Below are 19,511 nucleotides of genomic sequence, written 5' to 3'. Positions count from 1 at the left end.
GCATGCTGTATTCTTAGCATTAGTATGATAATGTAGATAAAAACATTTAGATAAAATCAACTGTAATCTTTACACGTAAACCCCATTGCTTCTAAATATTTTAGGTATTTGAGGAACTAGAAAGGAAAATAATTTTGTTATGTCTCTGAACTGTAGTGTAGTCCACAGCATCAAAGGAATATTTTAATTTGAGTCTTTGTGGTTTTTATTCTGAAAATGATATGACAGAATCAAAACATTAGGGTGAACTTTTGTACTGTGTTAACTGGGCTAATACTCCATGCATAAGCAAAGTTAGTTTTATTCAGAGCTCCTATGTACAAAAGTATTTCACTAACAGTGGCTGCTGTTGTGTAAATGCAAACAGATATTTCAGAAAAAAAAGACACTGAAAAATTTGCTCATATCAAGATCAGAAATTTTGTAATTTCTGTAACTTTTACAAGACCCGTCCAGCTGGTATATCCCCCTCTCCCCATATAATGACCTTCCAAAAACTGCTTCGGGGTGGAAAATCTGTTGAAAAATTCCAGCAACATGAACACCTTCCTTCTTAGCACATCTTGGTTTAAATATGAGGCGTTTGGGTGGGTATTTTGTTCTTGATGAATGTATTGTTGTGCTGGATACTGCAGGAACCTTTTCTATTGTATGAGTCTCAGTTAAAAAAAAAAAAAAGGTGTGTTTTTCTTCTAGTTTTTTTTAAACTATGAGAACCATTATGGCAGCAAAAAGCATGTTTTGAAAGAAATTCAAAGAAAAACACTAGACCTAGTTGCCGGTTTTTGAGATCTAATTCTGTATACGTGCATATATATACCTTATGTATTTCATACATTCTGTATGTTATTCACAGAGGAAGAGGGACGAGACCTGAGCTGTCTTGCTGCTTCTCTCATTCAAGTCATGCTGGATCCCTATTTTCGAACAATTGTTGGATTTCAAAGTTTAATACAGAAGGAATGGGTCATGGCAGGATATCAGTTTTTAGATAGGTGTAACCACTTAAAGAGATCTGACAAAGAGGTAAAAATGAATTGTATTTGTATGTGATAACAGTATCTGGTTAATATCAGCCTGAATATTTATTCACACAGAAATCTAAAAGTAAAAATATTTTTTGATACTTTCAAATCTCATTAAACTAATGTCAGAAAAAATGAGTCTTTGTCCAGGGTAGAGATATATTTTCTTTATCTTCTGTAGCCTTGTGAGAATCAGTGAAACACCAGGTGCAATTAAATGTTGCTGGGTTTTTATGTTGCTTCAGTGTTATACATGAAGAGGTCCCAGTGTTACAAATGCCAGCACAGCCCACATTTTAAATTGAAATAAAAGGGGTTTAGGAGTGGGTTTGGAGGGGGTGGTTTCTTTTGTTTGTTTTACCAAGGGTATCTGTTTTCATCCCTGGTTTTTTGAATGCAAAGTCATATCAATGTGCAGTACTTTGAAAAGTACTGAGCTGATAGAGAAGCACTGCAGCTTTATGAACTGATACACAGCTGCCAAACAGATTAATAGAGGGTAGCATAGTACCTGATTTTCAGTATTTCCAGCTAATCTTATTTGGCCTTTTCATTGCAAAGGAGCAACTTGTAATTGCAGTTGGAAAAATAGAGGACCCTAGGTTAGCAGCCTTTTTTGGGGACAATGCCCAAGAGTAATAGAAAAGCAATATCCCCAGAGAGTGGAGCCAACAGATAAACTGAGGACAGTGAGCACTAAGCAGGGAAAATGCATGTAGGATAACAAAACTGAAATACCAAGGGCGAAATAATGAGAAAGCAGATATTTTGACCCTAGGAAAGGATATACAGACGGGTGAAATTGGGAAGAGGAAAATATTTTAAAACTTTACATAAATGATAGTTTATACTTTTGCCATTCATGGGCCACTGTGGAAAGAGCTAGAAAGTGTAGTGAGAAGTTAGTATGCCTGAATCATAAGCCCTCCAGTGACTCCAAACAGGAAGGAAGTATATACATTGTGAAAATAAGGCCAATTAGTAAGGAAGGCTCATACAAGCACTAATTTGGAAATTATGAGGGACATACAAGATGGCAGAAAGCATTTTTGCAGCTACATGAGTACAAAGAGAACCCAGGAAAGAATTGACTGGCTTCTTACAGAGAAGGGAAGGCTGTGGAAAGGTAATGCTGAGAAAGCCAGTTCACATAGTTGCTTGTGAAAGTGGCTAAACAGGAATACAGGCTGTTACAGTTGCATAAAATCATACAAAATGGAATACTCCAAATAGATTACCCTGTTGGGGAATGTACCGGAGGTATAGCTGAATGCCCTAATGGAGCACTAACTGCAAAGAAATTGGTATGACTTGGGAAAAGCTTATGTTAAGGCTAATAATTCTCTGTTTCTTTTCCCAGTCTCCTTTGTTCTTGATGTTTCTTGACTGTGTTTGGCAGCTGCTAGAACAATACCCAGCAGCCTTCGAGTTTTCTGAAATGTACTTGACCATATTGTACGACAGTGCACGTATCTCATTGTTTGGCACTTTCCTTTTCAATTGTCCTCATCAGCGAGTAAAGGAAAGCACTGTGAGTATGAAGTGTTCCACATACTTTTCAAATAAGAGACTTCGGCATGCCCTTCTGGAAATAACGTCATCTCAACTAAATGGTATTCCTTTGTATTTTTCAAAATGTCACACTCTGTTTGGGGCAAAATGTTCAGCTCCCCAGATGAATATGATCAGGATGTCCTTTCAGGTGATCTTTCCATAGACAGTTGGCATAGACAGTCTTTTTTTTTTTTCCCCCCTAGAAGAGCATTGTTATTGTACATTATTATTTGTACCCCTCTAGGAAACAGATTTTATATCTGGAACTGATAAAGTAGAATGACGGGCAATAAATAGAATTTCACACTTCAGGCAAACTTTGAAATCTCCTGACATAATTGTTTAAATAGTTGAAAAAGTTAGAAAAGACTGTTAAGTTCAAAGGTATTTAGAAAACTGAACACTTAGATTTGTTTTTGAAAACTGGAGCTTATCAGAACTGCGTGTAGAAAACATTTGATGGCTGATAAAGTAAATAAGTAAAACTTACTTATTTTGTTAAATATTTTCCCTTTAAAGTTTTAGGTAGCTACCTTACAAAGAAGTACCGCATTAAGGGACCATTAGTGTATTCTCGAAAGTAAACAAACAATTTAATATCATTGAAAAGTAATTTTTGCTAATTAAGTAGTCCTGCCTCTGCATTGCACAAATGAAAAACAGGGTACAGCTGTTTTCTCCAGCAGCAGACGGTCTTGCTGCTCTGTTGCTTTCATCCGCAGCTACCTCTAAATTATATCCCTGCTCTTCTATGCTCAATAGTTATGCACTGGTTTATAATTAAGATTTGTGAATAAGCCTATTTTCTTTGATTTTAATATGCCTGAATGTTAACTTTTTGCAGGAATTTGCCATAAGCAAAAATATTCAGCTGGGTGATGAGAAAGGCCTCAAATTTCCTTGTGTTTGGGACTGGTCTCTTCAGTTTACAAGCAGGGACCGCCTGCTCTTTCACAACCCTTTGTATATTGGGAAGAGTGCGCCGTGTGTACAAAATGGAGCAGTGAAAACTTTTAAACGCTCAAAGGTAACTATAGTGATGTCTGTGAATGGACTGTTTCTGTGCTTAACCATAAGGTGTTAATGCTTAAAAATTTAGTTATATAGTGTTTTACACCCTCACTTTAGCAATAGGAGCATTAATTCTCATAGCTTCCCAGCCTAAAGAAATTATTTTCTGTAGAAGTAAAGGTGCAGATTGTTGAGCCTTGTGCTCTGGGACATTTCCTGATAGGGTTGAGCTCACTGCCAACATTTGCCTTATTTCACCTGTGGAAAAGTGATGACATGTCACTTTTTTCCCCCAGGGTTCTCAGTTTTTTCAGTGAACCCTGATTAATTTAATCATTCAGTGCTTTAGAAAGCCTCAAAAACATGTATTTCTTTTTAAAGACTACAGGTGGCCACAGTTTGCCCTGTGAGTCCTGCAGTAGTGACTCACAAGCTCAGAACTGTTTAAAGGTCACATAATTTCTCTGGATGATGCAGCCTAGCAGCTCAGGGAAATCTGCTATTCAAATGAGCATAAAACTGGAAAATTACCAGTATTTATTTTCTGCAGAAAAACTACAGCTCCACATTGCGAGGTGTCCCCCCAGCATTAAAAAATGGAATCATCAGTGAGCAAGAGTTCCTTCCAAGAAGAAACTCTCTGATACTAAAACTGAAACCGGACTTTTTACAGCAAACAGAGAGTCAGAGTAACAGTATGGAACAGTACTTCAGAGACTGGTTTGCAAAGCCTGTTGATTTGCACGGTGTAATTCTGCCCCATCTCTCTGGAACACAAATAAAACTGTGGAAACTGTGCTACTTCCGCTGGGTTCCTGAGGCCCAGATTAATCATGGTGGCTTCATCACTGCTTTCCATAAAGTTTCTTTGCTGGCAGACGAAGTAGACATGTTAAACCGGAATCTTCGGCAGTACAAAAGCAACTCTTCTTTGCAAGGCAGCTGCTCAGAACTGGATCAAAGCAGGATGTACTTCAGAGCAAATAGTTTAAATGACACCTCTGAGGCCCCAGACTTTCTCTCCTCCTCATTCCCATTTTCTCCTGTAGGGAACCTATGCAGACGGAGCATTCTGGGGACACCTTTAAGCAAATTTTTAAGTGGGGCCAAAATCTGGCTATCCACTGAGACACTTGCAAATGAAGATTAAGATGATGTGGTGGTTTAAAGGTTTGGGGAGAACACAGCATATCATTTTGTCTTTTCTAAGTTAACACTGCTAAATGCGGCATTGAAAGCTGTAATAATTTTTATATACAAAAGTTATGTAAGTTTTGCACAAATATTTAAAAGCAAAGCGAGTCATGCTTCAAATCGCACAATTTTGTCTTCAGTAGTTCTCATCTGCTAGGGCTTCTGGTCCCTCATTTCTTCTGTATTTTTGTGGTTTGGCTTATTATATGCGATGGAGCATTTCATTAGCTAGTTGAAAGGCGTGGTGTGGTCATTAACAGGGCTTCTGCTTGAAATGTCTTTTTTCCCAGATAGTGACTGAAGTGACTCTTGTGCCAGAACAGCTTGGCAAATCAAAGTAGTTCAGTGCAGTGGACAGAGACCGACAGCTGAAATCTGGGAACAAGCTATTTTATCAGATTGCCTCTTCAGGAAGAATACTTACATGCATACATACATACTAACGTTCCGTGACTTGGATCATCCTACATATGTGTTAATGCAGTGTGTATCCATGGGGTGGTTGTTCCCTTTTCTTTCTCTCCCCAAAAGGTATTCATTAACAATTAGTCAGATTTGTGCTCTTTGTCATGAGCTTGACTTTAGACTATAGGAATCAACTTCAGGACAATGCACTGTTAACCTTAAAACATTACTGTAGATATGGTATTGCAGTAGCTTTAGAAGTGCCTTTAATTGGGAGGAAACAGTAGCAAGATTACTCTAATGCAGCTGACCTGACACCCCTCCCCCCCAACTTTTTACAATAGGTTGTTACGGTAAGTTCAGTATTGTTCCATCCCCTGCATCCTCCTCTCCATTTCTGGAAATAACAGAAGGCCAGCTCAAGAGACAGCAGGTTTTTCCTCTTTAAGGTTAAGCTCATTTGTAAGTCTCACGAGAGCCTCAATTTTTAATGTAAGCACCTCAAATACTCAGCATTGTATCCCTGCATGGATCCTGATCCCTGCCAACCCTCTCCTCATCCTGTTGCAGGATGAAGTAGCTTTCAGCAGAATTCATACTTAAGGCCTACTGGGTTCCAGAAAGGAGGACGTGCTCCAAGTGGCCAAATCCACGAGGGGTGCTACTGCTGTTGTCACTTGTAAGCAGGTGCTGGAAGAAGAGCAGTTAGTGGTGCTGCCTTCTTACATACGTGCATGTCCATACGGACAGTGCAATGGACAAGCGCTGCTTGAGGGAATTAAATCCAACAGCCTCCTCTGCTTAATGCAGTAGCCTCCTCTTCACTCTAAAAGCTTTTAAATGATACCTCTCCCCTGGATGCTGTGCCAGAAAATGTCTCAAGTTTCATAGGGAGAAAAGCAAGAAAGTATACTGGGAGAGTGGAAGTAATGTGTCATTCTCGTAGGTTAAGGCTTTTGTTGGCTGCCTTCTCTTAACAGTGAGTCTGTACTTTGTATTAACTGATTTCTGTGTAAAACAAACACAAATGCTATTGTACCAATGCCAAGCTTCTATTCAGGTGCTGACTCACAGGTTAAGGCACCAAAGGCCTTGTATGGTAGACTACAAGCTGTTCTCAGTTATCGGGGAGGGGGGTGAAAAAGCTGTACGATAATAATATGCAGTATATTACAGTTTAAAAAAAGGCAGGGAGGGATGGGATTTGGAGCTTTTCATTTGTTTGTAAAACCAAACTGGTCTTCAGCACAGCCTAAATTGCAACGTGGGTTTTGGATGGCTAAGATTGCTCAAGGATTTATTTTCGAGAATACACATCTGGAGTGGCCTTATAGGTGCAAGCTTTGTGCTAGAAGTCCAGTGCATACAGGACCCTGTTTTCCCCAGGTCTAAAAATTACCAAAGGTACAAAGCTGTTGGGGGGTACTAACTGTGCTGCTTTCTCACACTGTTTGGTTTGGTGGAGATAAGCGGGCAGTTTCATTGTAAAGGTGAGCTAATGTGAGGTGTGGGGCAGACTTCCTTTTTTAACTAACCAAACCCCCCTTTTTTATGCAAAGCAGCCGAGCGTGTGTGTGCGTGCGTGTGCGCGTCTGCATGCGGGCACGCACATGCATGTTATGACAGAATGCCAGATTGGTTCTGGTCAACTGTTTGTGAGGAAGAAACGTGTATTCACCTCAATTGCCTAATTATGCTGCAAGACGGTCTAAGCATGTTAAATGGTCCACAAACTAGTGTTCATTTACAACTTGCTGAAGCAGTCATCTGACTTATATTATTTCAAATGTTTGTATTAGTTTGCTTTTGTGATTTTTTTTTTTTTTTCATTAGCTTACTGCTTTCCCTGCCCTGATACTTGACATAAAAGACCTCAACCTGTGTGCTTAGTGTCTTTTGGTACCGATTTTTTTTTTTCTTTTTAAAATTACAGTTAAAACTATGGTGTCCTTTTCTTTTTTCCCTTAGAAGTGTAACTTTTTTGGTTTAAAGGTACCAAAAAAAGTGTAAATAAATTACTCCACACAGGCAGCTGGTGGAATTAATAAAAAAAAAAAAAAAAAAAAAAAATGTTTAGGCTAGTACCCTTTGGGGGAAAAATGGGTACTTATTTAAACAGGATTGTCTTTTATAAGGAGATTTCAGACATTTTAACATTTCAGTTCTAAGTTGTGTACAGATGCTGCAGATGGTCTTTGTATTTTATATATATATATATAGCATGGGAGGGGGTTAAAAATAATATGCCTTTATAATAAAAGCTGTCTAAATATCTATTTGCCAAACAGACTTAAAAAGAAATTTTACACAGCTCAAAAAGGGGAGTTAAGTGAGCAGAGGCTGAGTTGGCGATAAGCGTGGGGGAGAGATGGGGGCACCTCCTGCAGGGAGGAAGGGGAGCTATCCACCTTTCCCTGGAAATATAGACAAGGTTCTGCACCCTCAGGGTTGTACAGGCCTTGCCTTCTGAGGAATTTGAACAACTACTGTGTGTCTGTGTGTGCATGCGTGCTTGTGTATGTTGTTTCTTCCTCTTAAGTTAAACATCTTAATTTTTTTAATTTACTTTTGAAAGACAGGTACTAAGTGTTAATTTTAAAATTTTCTCCACTCTGCACAGTTGCCTTAGCAATAGTCAGTAGGGACTGCTCTGAACATCTTTTGTAACTTTCAAAAGCGATTTTGGGGTTTGAGTATGTATCTTTGACTTCTATGTACAGAGTACTGACATAAAAGTGTGTGTGTATATATATGTGTGTGTGTGTATATATATATATGTACACATTTTCAAATTTTAATTTCTATTCACCATTTAAAACAAGATACTGTTAATGCCATTTTGGTGTTGCAAGAGTAGAGAAACTACTAAGCAGCTCATCTTTTTTTGTCTGTTTCTAGAAAATGTGCACTATTTTGGCTGTTACTGGCTGTTATATCATGACTTTTGTACTACACTGTAAACCATGCGGGGGGGAAATATGGAACGCTGGTTGATATGGTTAAAAGTGTACCTCCAGTGTCATTAAGTACTGCGAGGTAGAGCTTATTGTAGACTTAGTGATCATGGCAGTACAACTTTATTCACCGTTTACTGCCATGTATTGAAGAGAGTTCTTTGATTCCAGAAATGCATTGAAAAGTGTGTGTTTGTGTGTATATGTATGCCCAGGCCTGCACGTGTGTTTAATGTGCACCTGCCTGCAATACCACTTTGATATTAACTGCCTTGTATTTTTAATGAAAATGTAGCAAGTGGGGCAAAGGTTTTGGCTTACTCTCAGATGGAAAGACATTAAAACCAAAAAATTTCTAACATATATTTAAGCAAAGGACAAAATCTTAAATTTGCCTCTAACATAAGAGACAGAAATCTGTACCTCAAATTGCTCTAGGCAGTAGGTTTCTAATGCTGTTGCTGTGATGGTTTAGAGCTCACTATTTCAACTGAAACTAAAACCTTTGTGCCTGATAATGATTTATTGAGTAAAGTAGCAGTGCCAGGAAGATTGTAAAATCCTGATGCTGAGTTGTGAATGTGAAATAAATTAGACTAAATAAAAGTTCATACCTTTCCACAGCGAACTTCAGGTGGTTTTCTTTAACTTCCTCTAACAACAACAACAACAAAAAATAGCAGGGGCTGTGTTTGTTTTTTCCAAGAAAAGCAGGGACAATGTGCTGTAGAAAGATGATTAATAAAAAAGATATGCAAATGATCTTAATTTCTCACTACATTCTGTTACAGTCTCTGCTGTTTGTATGGTAAGCAGAATTTCTGATATCAGGAAAACTTACTCAGTATGAGAATGAAGACTCCAGAGAAAAGATGTTGGCTATGGGTTAAAATTGAGACAAACCCACAGGATTTTGGTGTCTTAAAAGAGAACTCATCCTTTTGGTTCCATTTCACTTGACTTATAAGCAAAACACATCAATTTATGTGGGGCAAAACTGACTATAATAAGAAGTGACACACAACTGAGTGCAGTGATGTTGGCACTGAACACCTCCTCTCTACTGTGAGAAATATTTCTCCTTTATACAGATATTCCCAGCATAAGGAGCCGTTAAATTATCCTTTCATATGTAGCAGCACATTAAAACAGCATTTAAAAAAAAAAGTTTTATGCCTTACTCTAGGCCATCATTGACCAGCTGTATTTCTTTACATTAAACTGAAAAATTGAAACACATAATACAAAATGGGGACAGTTAGAGAACCACACTGGTCCTGACAATCCTGGAAAGGTGCTAAACTTGCACCTTGCAAGGAAACTTGCACAACAGAATGAACTCAGGCTACACAGGCAACATGGAAATGATCAGGACTTCATGCACCACATTTTTTTATTGCAGACACTGTTCTCAGTTGGTACCAGTGTGATTGCAGCTGTTTGTTTGTTTCTCTTTACTAGGCAAAACCCCCCAGATTACCTTTCATAGAATAAGTTATGAATTGTATATGGAAGAGAAAGGCTTTGGTCTGAACACAAAGTGATGTACAGTAAATCACACTAACAGTCTTCTCAAACTTTTTTAGAATGTTTTGTGCTAAAAGTAACTACAGTTTTGTGCTAAAAGTAACTACAGTAATGTTCCAAGAAACCAGAATTTTAGAAGAAACTACTTTTAATAAGCAGCAGCCAGTAGTGTGTATCATGCCAGTTCCTTTAAAAACACCCGTTACTCACGTTGTCAACTGAGGCGTTTACTCTTGCCTCCAATGGCTTGCACATGACAAACTTCTACTGTAGCGCCCAGCTTCTTCAGTTCACTCAGCCAGATTATCTGCTTGTGGGACAGGCGATCATTGGGACCTTTCACTTCCACCAGCTAGAAAGAAATGTGGATGATTGATTAGTAGTATGCCTGTGAAGGAACTGAAAGCTCATTAGCTCCCACAGACTAATATAAGTACTCTTTTATGGCTGTTATTTACAACAAAAATACCACAGATTTAGCACAATGCATGGCCGAGTGGGTGCCAAGTTATTAACCCACGTTCCAAAGTTTAACTGTCAAGAGAACGAACTTTTATACAGTAAATATCGACCAAAACACAGATAGAGCCACTGGTGAATGAAGCTACCTCATATTCAAAAATTGATCATGTGCAACCTCACCTGTTCCAGCTGATACTGACAGCAACTTACTTATTCAGATGTTCTAGAGAACTAATTCCTGCTATTCAGCTGTGTTTTATAATAAATGTATAAAAAGTTGCTCCAGCAGCTATGTCCAATAGTCTCCTAGTACCCATTCCACTACCATGCAAGATAAGATACAAACCATGACTGTTTACTCAATTTTTGTAGCAAACATAGTTGTTGTAGTCTCATATTCAAGTTTTTGTGTAAGTGGTGACATTAGCACTTCTTGCTAACAGAATGTGTGTGACTGATTGGTAACAGTTGCTTTAACAGTAATTTTAATCGAAGACCTAGTCTACAACAATACCTAGTCACCTCTTGCTGTTTCTCATTGTGCCCATTAAAGCTACAGCAAAATGTGATGAAATAGCAGATAAACAATCACCTACTACTTGCCATAGCTTCTGGGCAGCTGAGCAGCAGGTTTAATTCCACCACAACAGGAAAATACAGTTTGTATGGACTGACAACTGGAAGGTTTTATACCTAAGGGTAAGATCAGCTGAGCACAGAGTACTTCCAAGATCTCCCAATATACCTTGAAGTGATTAGTGTGAGTACGCCACACAACCAGGTCAGGAAGTCCCCCTCTGCAATGGCGTAGATCTTTGGAAAGTCGCCTAAAAACACCGCTCAGAAACGTTCCTCCAAGGCAAGAGACAAGGCTCTGTAAGAGAAGGTTTGGTAGTTGGCTTTTTTTTCCTTTCCTTTTAATTTCCTGTACAGCCATTATTTCCTAACTCTCACAAGAATATTCTTCGGCCCATCTCAGCTTTTTGTTTAGTCACATGTAACAAGAAACGCAAGTAGATGTTATCTACAGCAATTTCCCTGCTGTGTTCCCAACTACGGTTGCAGGAGAAGTGACCGTATCAGAAAAGAGTAACAGTACTTAGGATTAGGGAGAATGGTGCTGCAGTCCCCACTCAAGTCCTCCCTCCCACCACTCACCATCAGCCATGGCTCAGTGCCTCAGTACAAACTGCAAGCACACTACGGCCATGTGTGATTTAACAGCAAGCCTAATCAAACAGATTGCCCATTCTGGACAACAGCTAACTTACCTGAACTTGCTGGAGGGAAATAAAACGCCCCCAGTTAACTAGTGCTGCTGCTTTTCCCTCCTGAGTGGTCCAGATGTCAGCGATCAAGTTTGCCAGTGTCTCTGAGGAAGCTGTATGAAGCTGCTGGAGTCTGGCCTCAATGACATGCCTCCTGTTGTCATAGAAGCTGTCAGTGTATAAATCCAGGGGGGATGTCTGTATAAAAAGGTAAATGCAGTTCTGAGGAGCTGGCAGCAAAGCAGCGATTCCAAGAATGACAATGCCCTACTTCATATTTTTCTTATCATCTCAACTACAAATTCACTCAAACAAACACTGAGGCAATTTAATGTGCACCTGTCCACCACAGAAACCTTTATTAAATGGAAAGATTTGCATATATTCTAACACTGAATGCCAGTGCAACAAATGCTGACGACACCTTAGCCTGTGCTCTGTTGGTTTTTGACCTCTAGACAGAGGTTTCCTTTAACAGGCAACGAAGAGCTATCTGCTCTCCTAACTCTCCAAGGAGTAACATTCCAGTCGGGATTTGGAATCGGTATCAAGACTGCTCAGCTACAGTGAGCAGTTTGAGGTGGAAAGAACAAAGCAGTGATGAAACTAGGGAGTATCATGCAAGCTGCCTAAAAGCAGAAAGCCTTATGCATAGCACTGAACGCATTACTGTATAAAGTCACTGCAGCAATTATTCAATTTTGACCATGGCTGAAAAAAGCTATTAAGAAGTAGCTGAGTGCCATTCTAGCTTGTCAAAATCAAATGCAGAGCACTTACTTACTTACTTAGAAAATGGCAAATTTCAGCCTTACACAAACTGCTGCCACAGCTAATCCCACAAAAATACAGCCTAGGGAATGACTGAGTGAAGCAGGTGTGAGCTTTCAGCTCACCCTTGTTCGTGCCTGAGGCTCATGATAGCTTTGCTCTGCATTGATAAGTAAAATCTAGTTTAAAGAAAAATAAATTTGCAAATGAGTTGTAAATACTGGGATTGTTAGAAACATACAATTTTTTTCCCCCTTTTTTTTAAGCAAGTAGGCATAATCTGCATATTAGATTATATTAAAGGAAATGTATTTAGAAAGGCAGGAGCTACAGTAAATGGTAGTTTGCACTGACAAAACCAAAGAATACCTGCTTTTAACACGTGACATTCATACAGGTAAGGCATCTTACAAGAACAGCAGATAGTCTGCAAGAAAAGTTATTTGTATGAATTCCATTTACCAGTATTTCTATGGCCTTTGGAGCTACAGCAGTCCCCTTCCTGTCCTGTCTATAAGCCTGCAAGTGCCTTCATGTCCCACCTCATAATTTCAAAGCAAGAAGGACAACCACATCTCAATTCTTTCTGCAAACAGTATTCAACCCTAAATTTACTTGGTCAAGATGAATACAAGACAAGTAGTAAAAGCCATTTCAAAGAATTGCCATTACTCTGTAGTAATTTGCCTCTTCTCGAGTAGCTCTCCAAGGATATGACCAAGAACATACTGATAAGCAAGTGCTCATGGCTTAAGATATTATCTTGAGACATGACTGTATAGAGACTTATAATCCATGTCAACATAAAATAAACAAAACAGGTTAAACTTCAGATTAGTGGGACGGAGTGTGACTCATCTATTCATAGTTTTGAGTTTAGTCCTATTGGCCTAATAAAATAATCGTACTGTTTGATTCTCTAGATTTTTACATCCTCTGCTTAAGGGACTATCTAAGGATGGCCTTGAGGGAATGTATCATCTCCCTCTCCACCAATTAAAAAGAGGTATTTGTAGCGGTCACTAATCAGGGAGACAGACACCTCCAAAACCACCAGTGGTGGTTTTCAACTCAGCCACAAGGATTTCTACTTCAACTGGTGAATAAAAATAAAGGGAGGGATGGGAAGGAGGGAAGAAAAAACCTGCATGTTTCACCTCTAAAATAATAAATTTCTACCTAAGATATCTCATAGTGATATAAACCTATAATTTCTTACAGTACTAATAAATCCAGTTAAGAGGCTGGTCTACCTCTGGGCCAGGGTTCCAATTAGAAGCAACGGGTTAAGGTGGAAGAAAGACGATAATTGTCTGGCCTTTTTTAGTTCTACAACATTTTGAGATGGCTTTTTAGGGTTTTCTTAGCAAATGTCACTAAAAGTAATCAAGTTTTCTAATTGCAATTAATAAAACTGTTTCTAGCTGTAATTTGTAGGATGTAAAGCGTTTAGCTAAAAGCCACAAGTTCACCTGGAATCATTAATCTTAGGGCACAGCAGGGAGTTGTTGTTGGGTGGGGTGTGGAGGGGGACTGGTAGTGTTGTTTGCTTGTTTGTTTCTTTGACAGAAAGGAAGGATGATCCCAAAAGCATAAACATGTTGGGGGGGGGATTTTTAACAAACCTGAGTTTAAAAAAGTGACTTCCCTTTAAAGGCTACTGAAAAGAAACAAACTTTTTTTTTCTTTTTTCAATGGAATGCATCATCTTCAAATGAGATGAACAATGCTATGGCACAGCAGTGTTCTTCCACTGACTATAAAGGAAACCTTGACCAGTGAGTTCAGACATAGGACACATGCATTCAGCCAGATGAATCCCACCCTATCTGACAATCAATCCAGACTTACATAGCAATTATTTACCAAGGAGTCCTTTAGTAACAAGCCCAATATAACAAATAATAAAACCAAGCAAACACCAAGATCTGTCTGGAAAGTCCCTCAGAATAAAATGTTAATCTAATGCTGAATAAGATTTTAACATGGTTACACTCTACAGCAATGGGTACAGTAATTAACTAAAGAAAGCCTTTTGAAATTACCTGATAGGAATTTCTGAAAACATCAGGTATGTCATCCATGAAAATGATATCCCACATTAGAATACCATACAATGTAATAAACGTTGAGCCTTCCCCATGAATACCTAAAGGGCAAAATTTAATAAAAATGGAAACGTTAATTTCTACAGCAATCATCTCATACAAAGAGATACTAAATCATCATGATCCAAACCAGAAACATGCTATGGTCAGGTTTATACACAGCTGAAGTCGGTCTACATTAACGTTACAGCATCAAGTTGTAAATGCAGTTTATTACTTCCACAATTTGCTAATGCCTTCTATTTCCAGGCTAGTGGCCTTCATTTACAGCATAGGATTAAATTACTATGCCCTGTCATGAATAAGGTTTACTGTTCTAACTTTAGCAATTTTTAATACACATTTTTTTATTTTTACACTAAAAAAATAACGCATTAATACAAAATGTTTATATATATATAAATGTTTTATATTATACACATATACATATATGTATATGGAGCTATACGTATACATGTATGTATACATGTATGCCCATATATATGTGTATATACATCTATGATGTGCTGCAAAAAGCACTCACCACCAGCAGACCAATGCCCAGTCAGTATACTAAAAATGTAATACATTGATAACAAAATGTTTGTATATATAAAAATGTTTTCTATTACATTTACACATACACATATGCATACATATGTGCATGTATGTGTATGTATACATGTACATATATACACATATACATACACATATATGTATACATGTATGTACATGTGTAATATAAACCATTAATAACAAAATGTTTATATGTAAAAATGTATTACATTTTTGAGTAATACTGGCTGGTCATTGGTCTGCTGGTGGCAAGTGATTGCTTTTGCATCATCTTCCTTTTTTTTTTTTCACCCCATCACTTACTAAATTGTCTTTATATCAACCCATGAGGGTTGGGGTTTTTTTTAATATAGATGTACACAGACATATGTATACATACACGTGTAATATGTATATACATATATTTATACATACACGTATGTACACATATGTATACATGTATATATATGCATATGTATATATGCTTATATACATAAAAGTATATGTATATGTGCATATACCTATATATACACACACACGTGCATGTTTTTATATATTAAAAAAATTGTGGTGGGTTGTCCCTGGATGGCAGATAAGCCCACCCACCCAGTCACTTGCTAACTCCTCACGCCCCAGCAGGCAGGGGGAGACAACTGGAAGCAGAAAAGTGAGGAAGAAAGAAACAAACAAAACCACAACCCTCAAGGTTTGAGATAAAGACAATTAAATAAGTGATGGGGGGGGCGGTGGGGTAAGAGGACATAAAGGTGATGATGCAAAAGCAATCACTCACCAGCAGACCAATGTTCAGCCAGTCTCCGAGCAACAGCTACTTTGGAAAAAATTCCCCCCGCCCAGTTTTATTGCTGAGTGTGACATTTTATGGTAGGCAATATGCCTACCACGTAATGTCAGCTGGGGCCAGCTGTCCCGGCTGTGTCCCCTCCCAGCCTCTTGCCCACCTCCCAGCCTCCTCACTGTGGGGAGAAATGGAGAAAGCCACGACACTGTGTAAGCACTATGCAGCAATAGCTAAAACATCCGCATGGTATCAACACTGTTCTGGTCACTGGTCTGAATCACAGCAGCATATGAGCTACCATGAAGAAAATTAACTCCATCCAGTCAAACCCAGTACAGGAATGTATATACCATATACACTATATATACTATATATACATATAAAAACATATTTATTATATGTCATGTATTATATATTAGTAAGAATAGGTTGTATGTAACACAGAGTATATAATACATAATATAGCATACCATAATAATGTAACATTTAAATACTTTATATCTAATTATAAGTATATAATTGTATATATTTATAGCATATAATTGTATGATACATGATGTATATAAATTTACACATGTTCTATATTATACTACTATATACATATATAAATTAGTTAATACACATTATATCTCATATATCATGTATTATGTGTTATATGTTAGAGTATATATGTTCTATATTATTATATTAGTAAAATATTGATAATATAGACTATAGTAAAAACATAATATATATTTATAGTATATAATTAGATTTTGCATATTGTATAATATTATATATAATTGTGTTATATTTATTGTGCATATTATAATGGAATATTTATAATATATATATTATCTAAATCATACTTAACATATATATGGACATGTGTACATATTGTATATATTACGTCTTATACATGTTTACATATATAAGTATGTTGATATGAACACATACACACACACTCTCCACAATCTCTCTGGGCAACCTGTGCCAGTGCTCAGTTACCCTCATAGTAAAAAAGTGTTTCCTTATGTTCATATATCTATATGTATGTTCATATATATATGTGTTCATGCATGTGTATGAACATATATACATATGTGAACATAGGAAGACACATGTATGTATGAACACATATACATATATATACACACACACATATATATATATGAACGTAAGGAAACACTTTTTTACTGTGAGGGTCACCGAGAGGTTGTGGAGTCTCCATCCTTGGAGATACTCCAAAGCTGGACATGGACCTGGGCAAATGGGCTCTAGGTGGCCCTGCTTGAGCAGCGGGGGTGGACAGGGTGACCTCCTGTCTACCTCCACTATTCTGTGATATATGTTCTGTTATTAGTCTGTTAGTATAATATATTATATATAATATGTAATGTTACATTTAATACATATAGATAATAGAATATATGCTACATGTTATTATATTATATATAATATATAGCATAGTGTATGGGGGCAGGAGACGGGGGGGGGGGTGGGAAGAGAGAGACCACATATGTGCATGCGTTAATGTGTGTGTATAGTGCTGGACTGGGCATTATGATTCATTAGGCCTACCACTAAATCACACATGGCCACTGTGTGCTCAAAATTTGTACTGAGCCACTGAGCCAAGACGACTGACAGCGAGTGAGTAGGAGTGAGGAACTGAGTGGGGACTTCAGCACAATTCTCCCAAATTCCAAATACTGTCACCTTCCCATTTACCCCCTTCTGATATTGCCACCTTTCCTGCAACAGTATTTGGGAAAAATATCAGTAATATAAAATTACATTAAAATACATATATTATATAAAAATATAAATTTTATCTTAAAAAATAACCTGCCTACCTTTTTGTACTTTGCTTTTTTTCCTGTAAAACAGACCTATATATTCTTACTTGTCCGTGGCTTTTCACAGCTCTTAAGTTGTAAAAATACATGGACAACTACTAACAAGAGCTGAAAGTTAAGCCTTTTCAAAAGAAGTTGCTAAGTGTCTTGCTACGGTATACACTGTTTTCATGTTCATCTAGTACCAGAAATCAGTGGAAGTTTAGCTCTCCTTAATGACACTCCCTTAAATGACATTGCTAGCATTTTACCCCTAACAAATAAAATAGCTGTTCACTGATAAGAAAGGCAAAGTGATTTTCTATGGAGATAAATAAGAAGTGTTGGTTTTTTTCCTAACACATTTCCAAACCACTTTAGGTATATAAAGGCAGCAAATCAGGTGGAAAATACATATTAGAGCATTTCAGTAAGGAAATTACATATTAGAGCCGTTTGGGAAGGAAACAGAATCAGACTAAAAACTGGTGTAATGAAATCAGCTAAAACTGGTCTATTAACTAAACTGCTTAGTAAATTGGTTCTTTACTCTCACAGTTATTTTAATGTACAAAAAAAAAAAACCAAAAAAAAAAACCTGTTACCCTGATCGAAACCATTCTGTCTGTAATGAGTTAATGCCAGCTCCTCAACTGAGCACATGACTGTGGATACACTGAAATCTTCACCTCCTTCTTCATCACCAATATCCTCCATTAGAAATACAGATTTTCCCATTCCCATCTGAGGACACATCTTTCCTTTGATCGTGACCTGAACATATTAAAAGAACTAGTTACTTTCCAGCATCACATTTAAAAAACTTTAGCTTAAGTATTTGAATCTCTCCTGAAACACAATATTCCTCCATTTCAGTTTTCTTAAAATCAGAACTAGACTTGTTTCCAAAAATCAACTGAATAAAATTTAACCTGTCATTCCCTTGAAATAATTTTGTTTAGCTTTTATAAACTAGCAAATTTTTCAGAAAAAAAAAAAAAGTCTAGCAAAAATGCTGGGCAGATGGGAATGTAGTCTTTCTATATGCAGGACCAGGAAGAAAGAATACAGATGACTGAGGAGACTGATTCTGGACTGAGAAAAAGAAGGGCTGTAGGGAGATATGCAGTGATGAGGCCAAGAGAGAAAGTGAGGCTCTGCTCCGACTTTGCCCAGATACAATTATCTCTGCTACAGTAGGGAAATGAATGAGTTAAAAAACAATCCATTCCAATATGATGCAAGTGCATCATATTGCATCTTTGCATAGCGCATATTTAAAGTGCATAACTTCCAAAGGTTACTAAAAAAAACCTTGCATTTTTTGAGCCGTTAATCTAGTGCTGACAACATGCTAAGGTTACTATTCCTTTTTCTTACACACAGAACGCTTGGTCTGAAGACACCAGGGTCAATGCACTGGTTTGATCAGAGTCTTCAGACAGAAAGGATCTGCGTGTTGCTGGTAAATTAGTGGAGTTTATAGCTGATCAGATTCATAACACATATTCAGTAAAGCAGTGCAAGTTAAATCCGTGTACAGCTGACTAACTTTAGCTGACCATCTAGTAAATAAGTAGAAATATTTGTTTACAAGAGGTTTTTGTTTTAGAAAGACATTTGTATTCATTTTCCTGCAGCACAAGTAAGTCGGAGGCTGGTGCATAGCACATAGCAGTCTCCCAGATTATTTTTTCTTGTCAGAAGAAAAAAGACCTCATGAGTTGTTATTTCTCAGAAACCACCAGCAACTTTACTTACATGTGTCACATCCTCCACAGTTATGACTGGCAGGTCATAAAACAGGTATCTGAACTGCTTGCAGCTTGGCGAGTCTCTGATTCGCAGAGCCCGCTGGTAGAGAGAGAGACGATGCCCAGTACGTACAAATGGGTCTGCCAGCCCATTTCTAATGCAGTCAATGGCCTAGCAAACAGCAAGATAACAAGCAATAATTTAGAAAGACCTATGCACATCTGTCTGTTTTTACTAAGCCCAAAAGACCAATTGATTTAAGGAGCACAAAAATATGAATGCAAAAACCAGCATATAAGACAGGGCCACCTTTCTTAGTTATGT

At 37.7% G+C, this 19,511-nt stretch overlaps 2 protein-coding genes across 12 annotated transcripts in view; one reads left to right on the top strand and one right to left on the bottom strand.

Moving 5' to 3' along the window:
* The window catches only part of MTMR10 (myotubularin related protein 10), a 44,007-nt gene extending 35,236 nt beyond the window's left edge, over positions 1–8,771 (top strand). For all 5 annotated transcript variants that reach the window (XM_075045449.1, XM_075045450.1, XM_075045453.1 and 2 more), the window contains 4 exons: positions 857–1,026; positions 2,386–2,556; positions 3,424–3,606; positions 4,141–8,771. In XM_075045449.1, the coding sequence (XP_074901550.1) occupies positions 857–1,026; positions 2,386–2,556; positions 3,424–3,606; positions 4,141–4,740 (1,124 nt within the window). In that variant the 3' untranslated portion in view covers positions 4,741–8,771. The remainder of the gene's footprint in view (positions 1–856; positions 1,027–2,385; positions 2,557–3,423; positions 3,607–4,140) is intronic.
* The window catches only part of FAN1 (FANCD2 and FANCI associated nuclease 1), a 50,638-nt gene that overhangs the window by 13,751 nt on the left and 17,376 nt on the right, over positions 1–19,511 (bottom strand). For 2 of the 7 annotated variants that reach the window (XM_075045444.1, XM_075045448.1), the window contains exons 9-15: positions 19,194–19,358; positions 18,038–18,206; positions 14,217–14,320; positions 11,404–11,598; positions 10,878–11,006; positions 9,881–10,022; positions 8,758–8,867 (exon numbers count right to left, since the gene is read on the bottom strand). In XM_075045444.1, coding sequence (XP_074901545.1) covers positions 9,885–10,022; positions 10,878–11,006; positions 11,404–11,598; positions 14,217–14,320; positions 18,038–18,206; positions 19,194–19,358 — 900 coding nt within the window. In that variant the 3' untranslated portion in view covers positions 8,758–8,867; positions 9,881–9,884. Of the gene's footprint in view, positions 1–8,757; positions 8,868–9,504; positions 10,023–10,825; positions 11,007–11,403; positions 11,599–14,216; positions 14,321–18,037; positions 18,207–19,193; positions 19,359–19,511 lie in introns of those variants that run through there. The other 5 variants (XR_012652823.1, XR_012652824.1, XM_075045446.1 and 2 more) reach the window with 5 other exon arrangements.

Source organism: Buteo buteo, chromosome 13, assembly GCF_964188355.1.
Source record: "Buteo buteo chromosome 13, bButBut1.hap1.1, whole genome shotgun sequence".
Taxonomy (NCBI): domain Eukaryota; kingdom Metazoa; phylum Chordata; class Aves; order Accipitriformes; family Accipitridae; genus Buteo; species Buteo buteo.
Note: the sequence above shows the minus strand (reverse complement) of the source record. Positions and strands in the feature narration are given on the sequence as shown.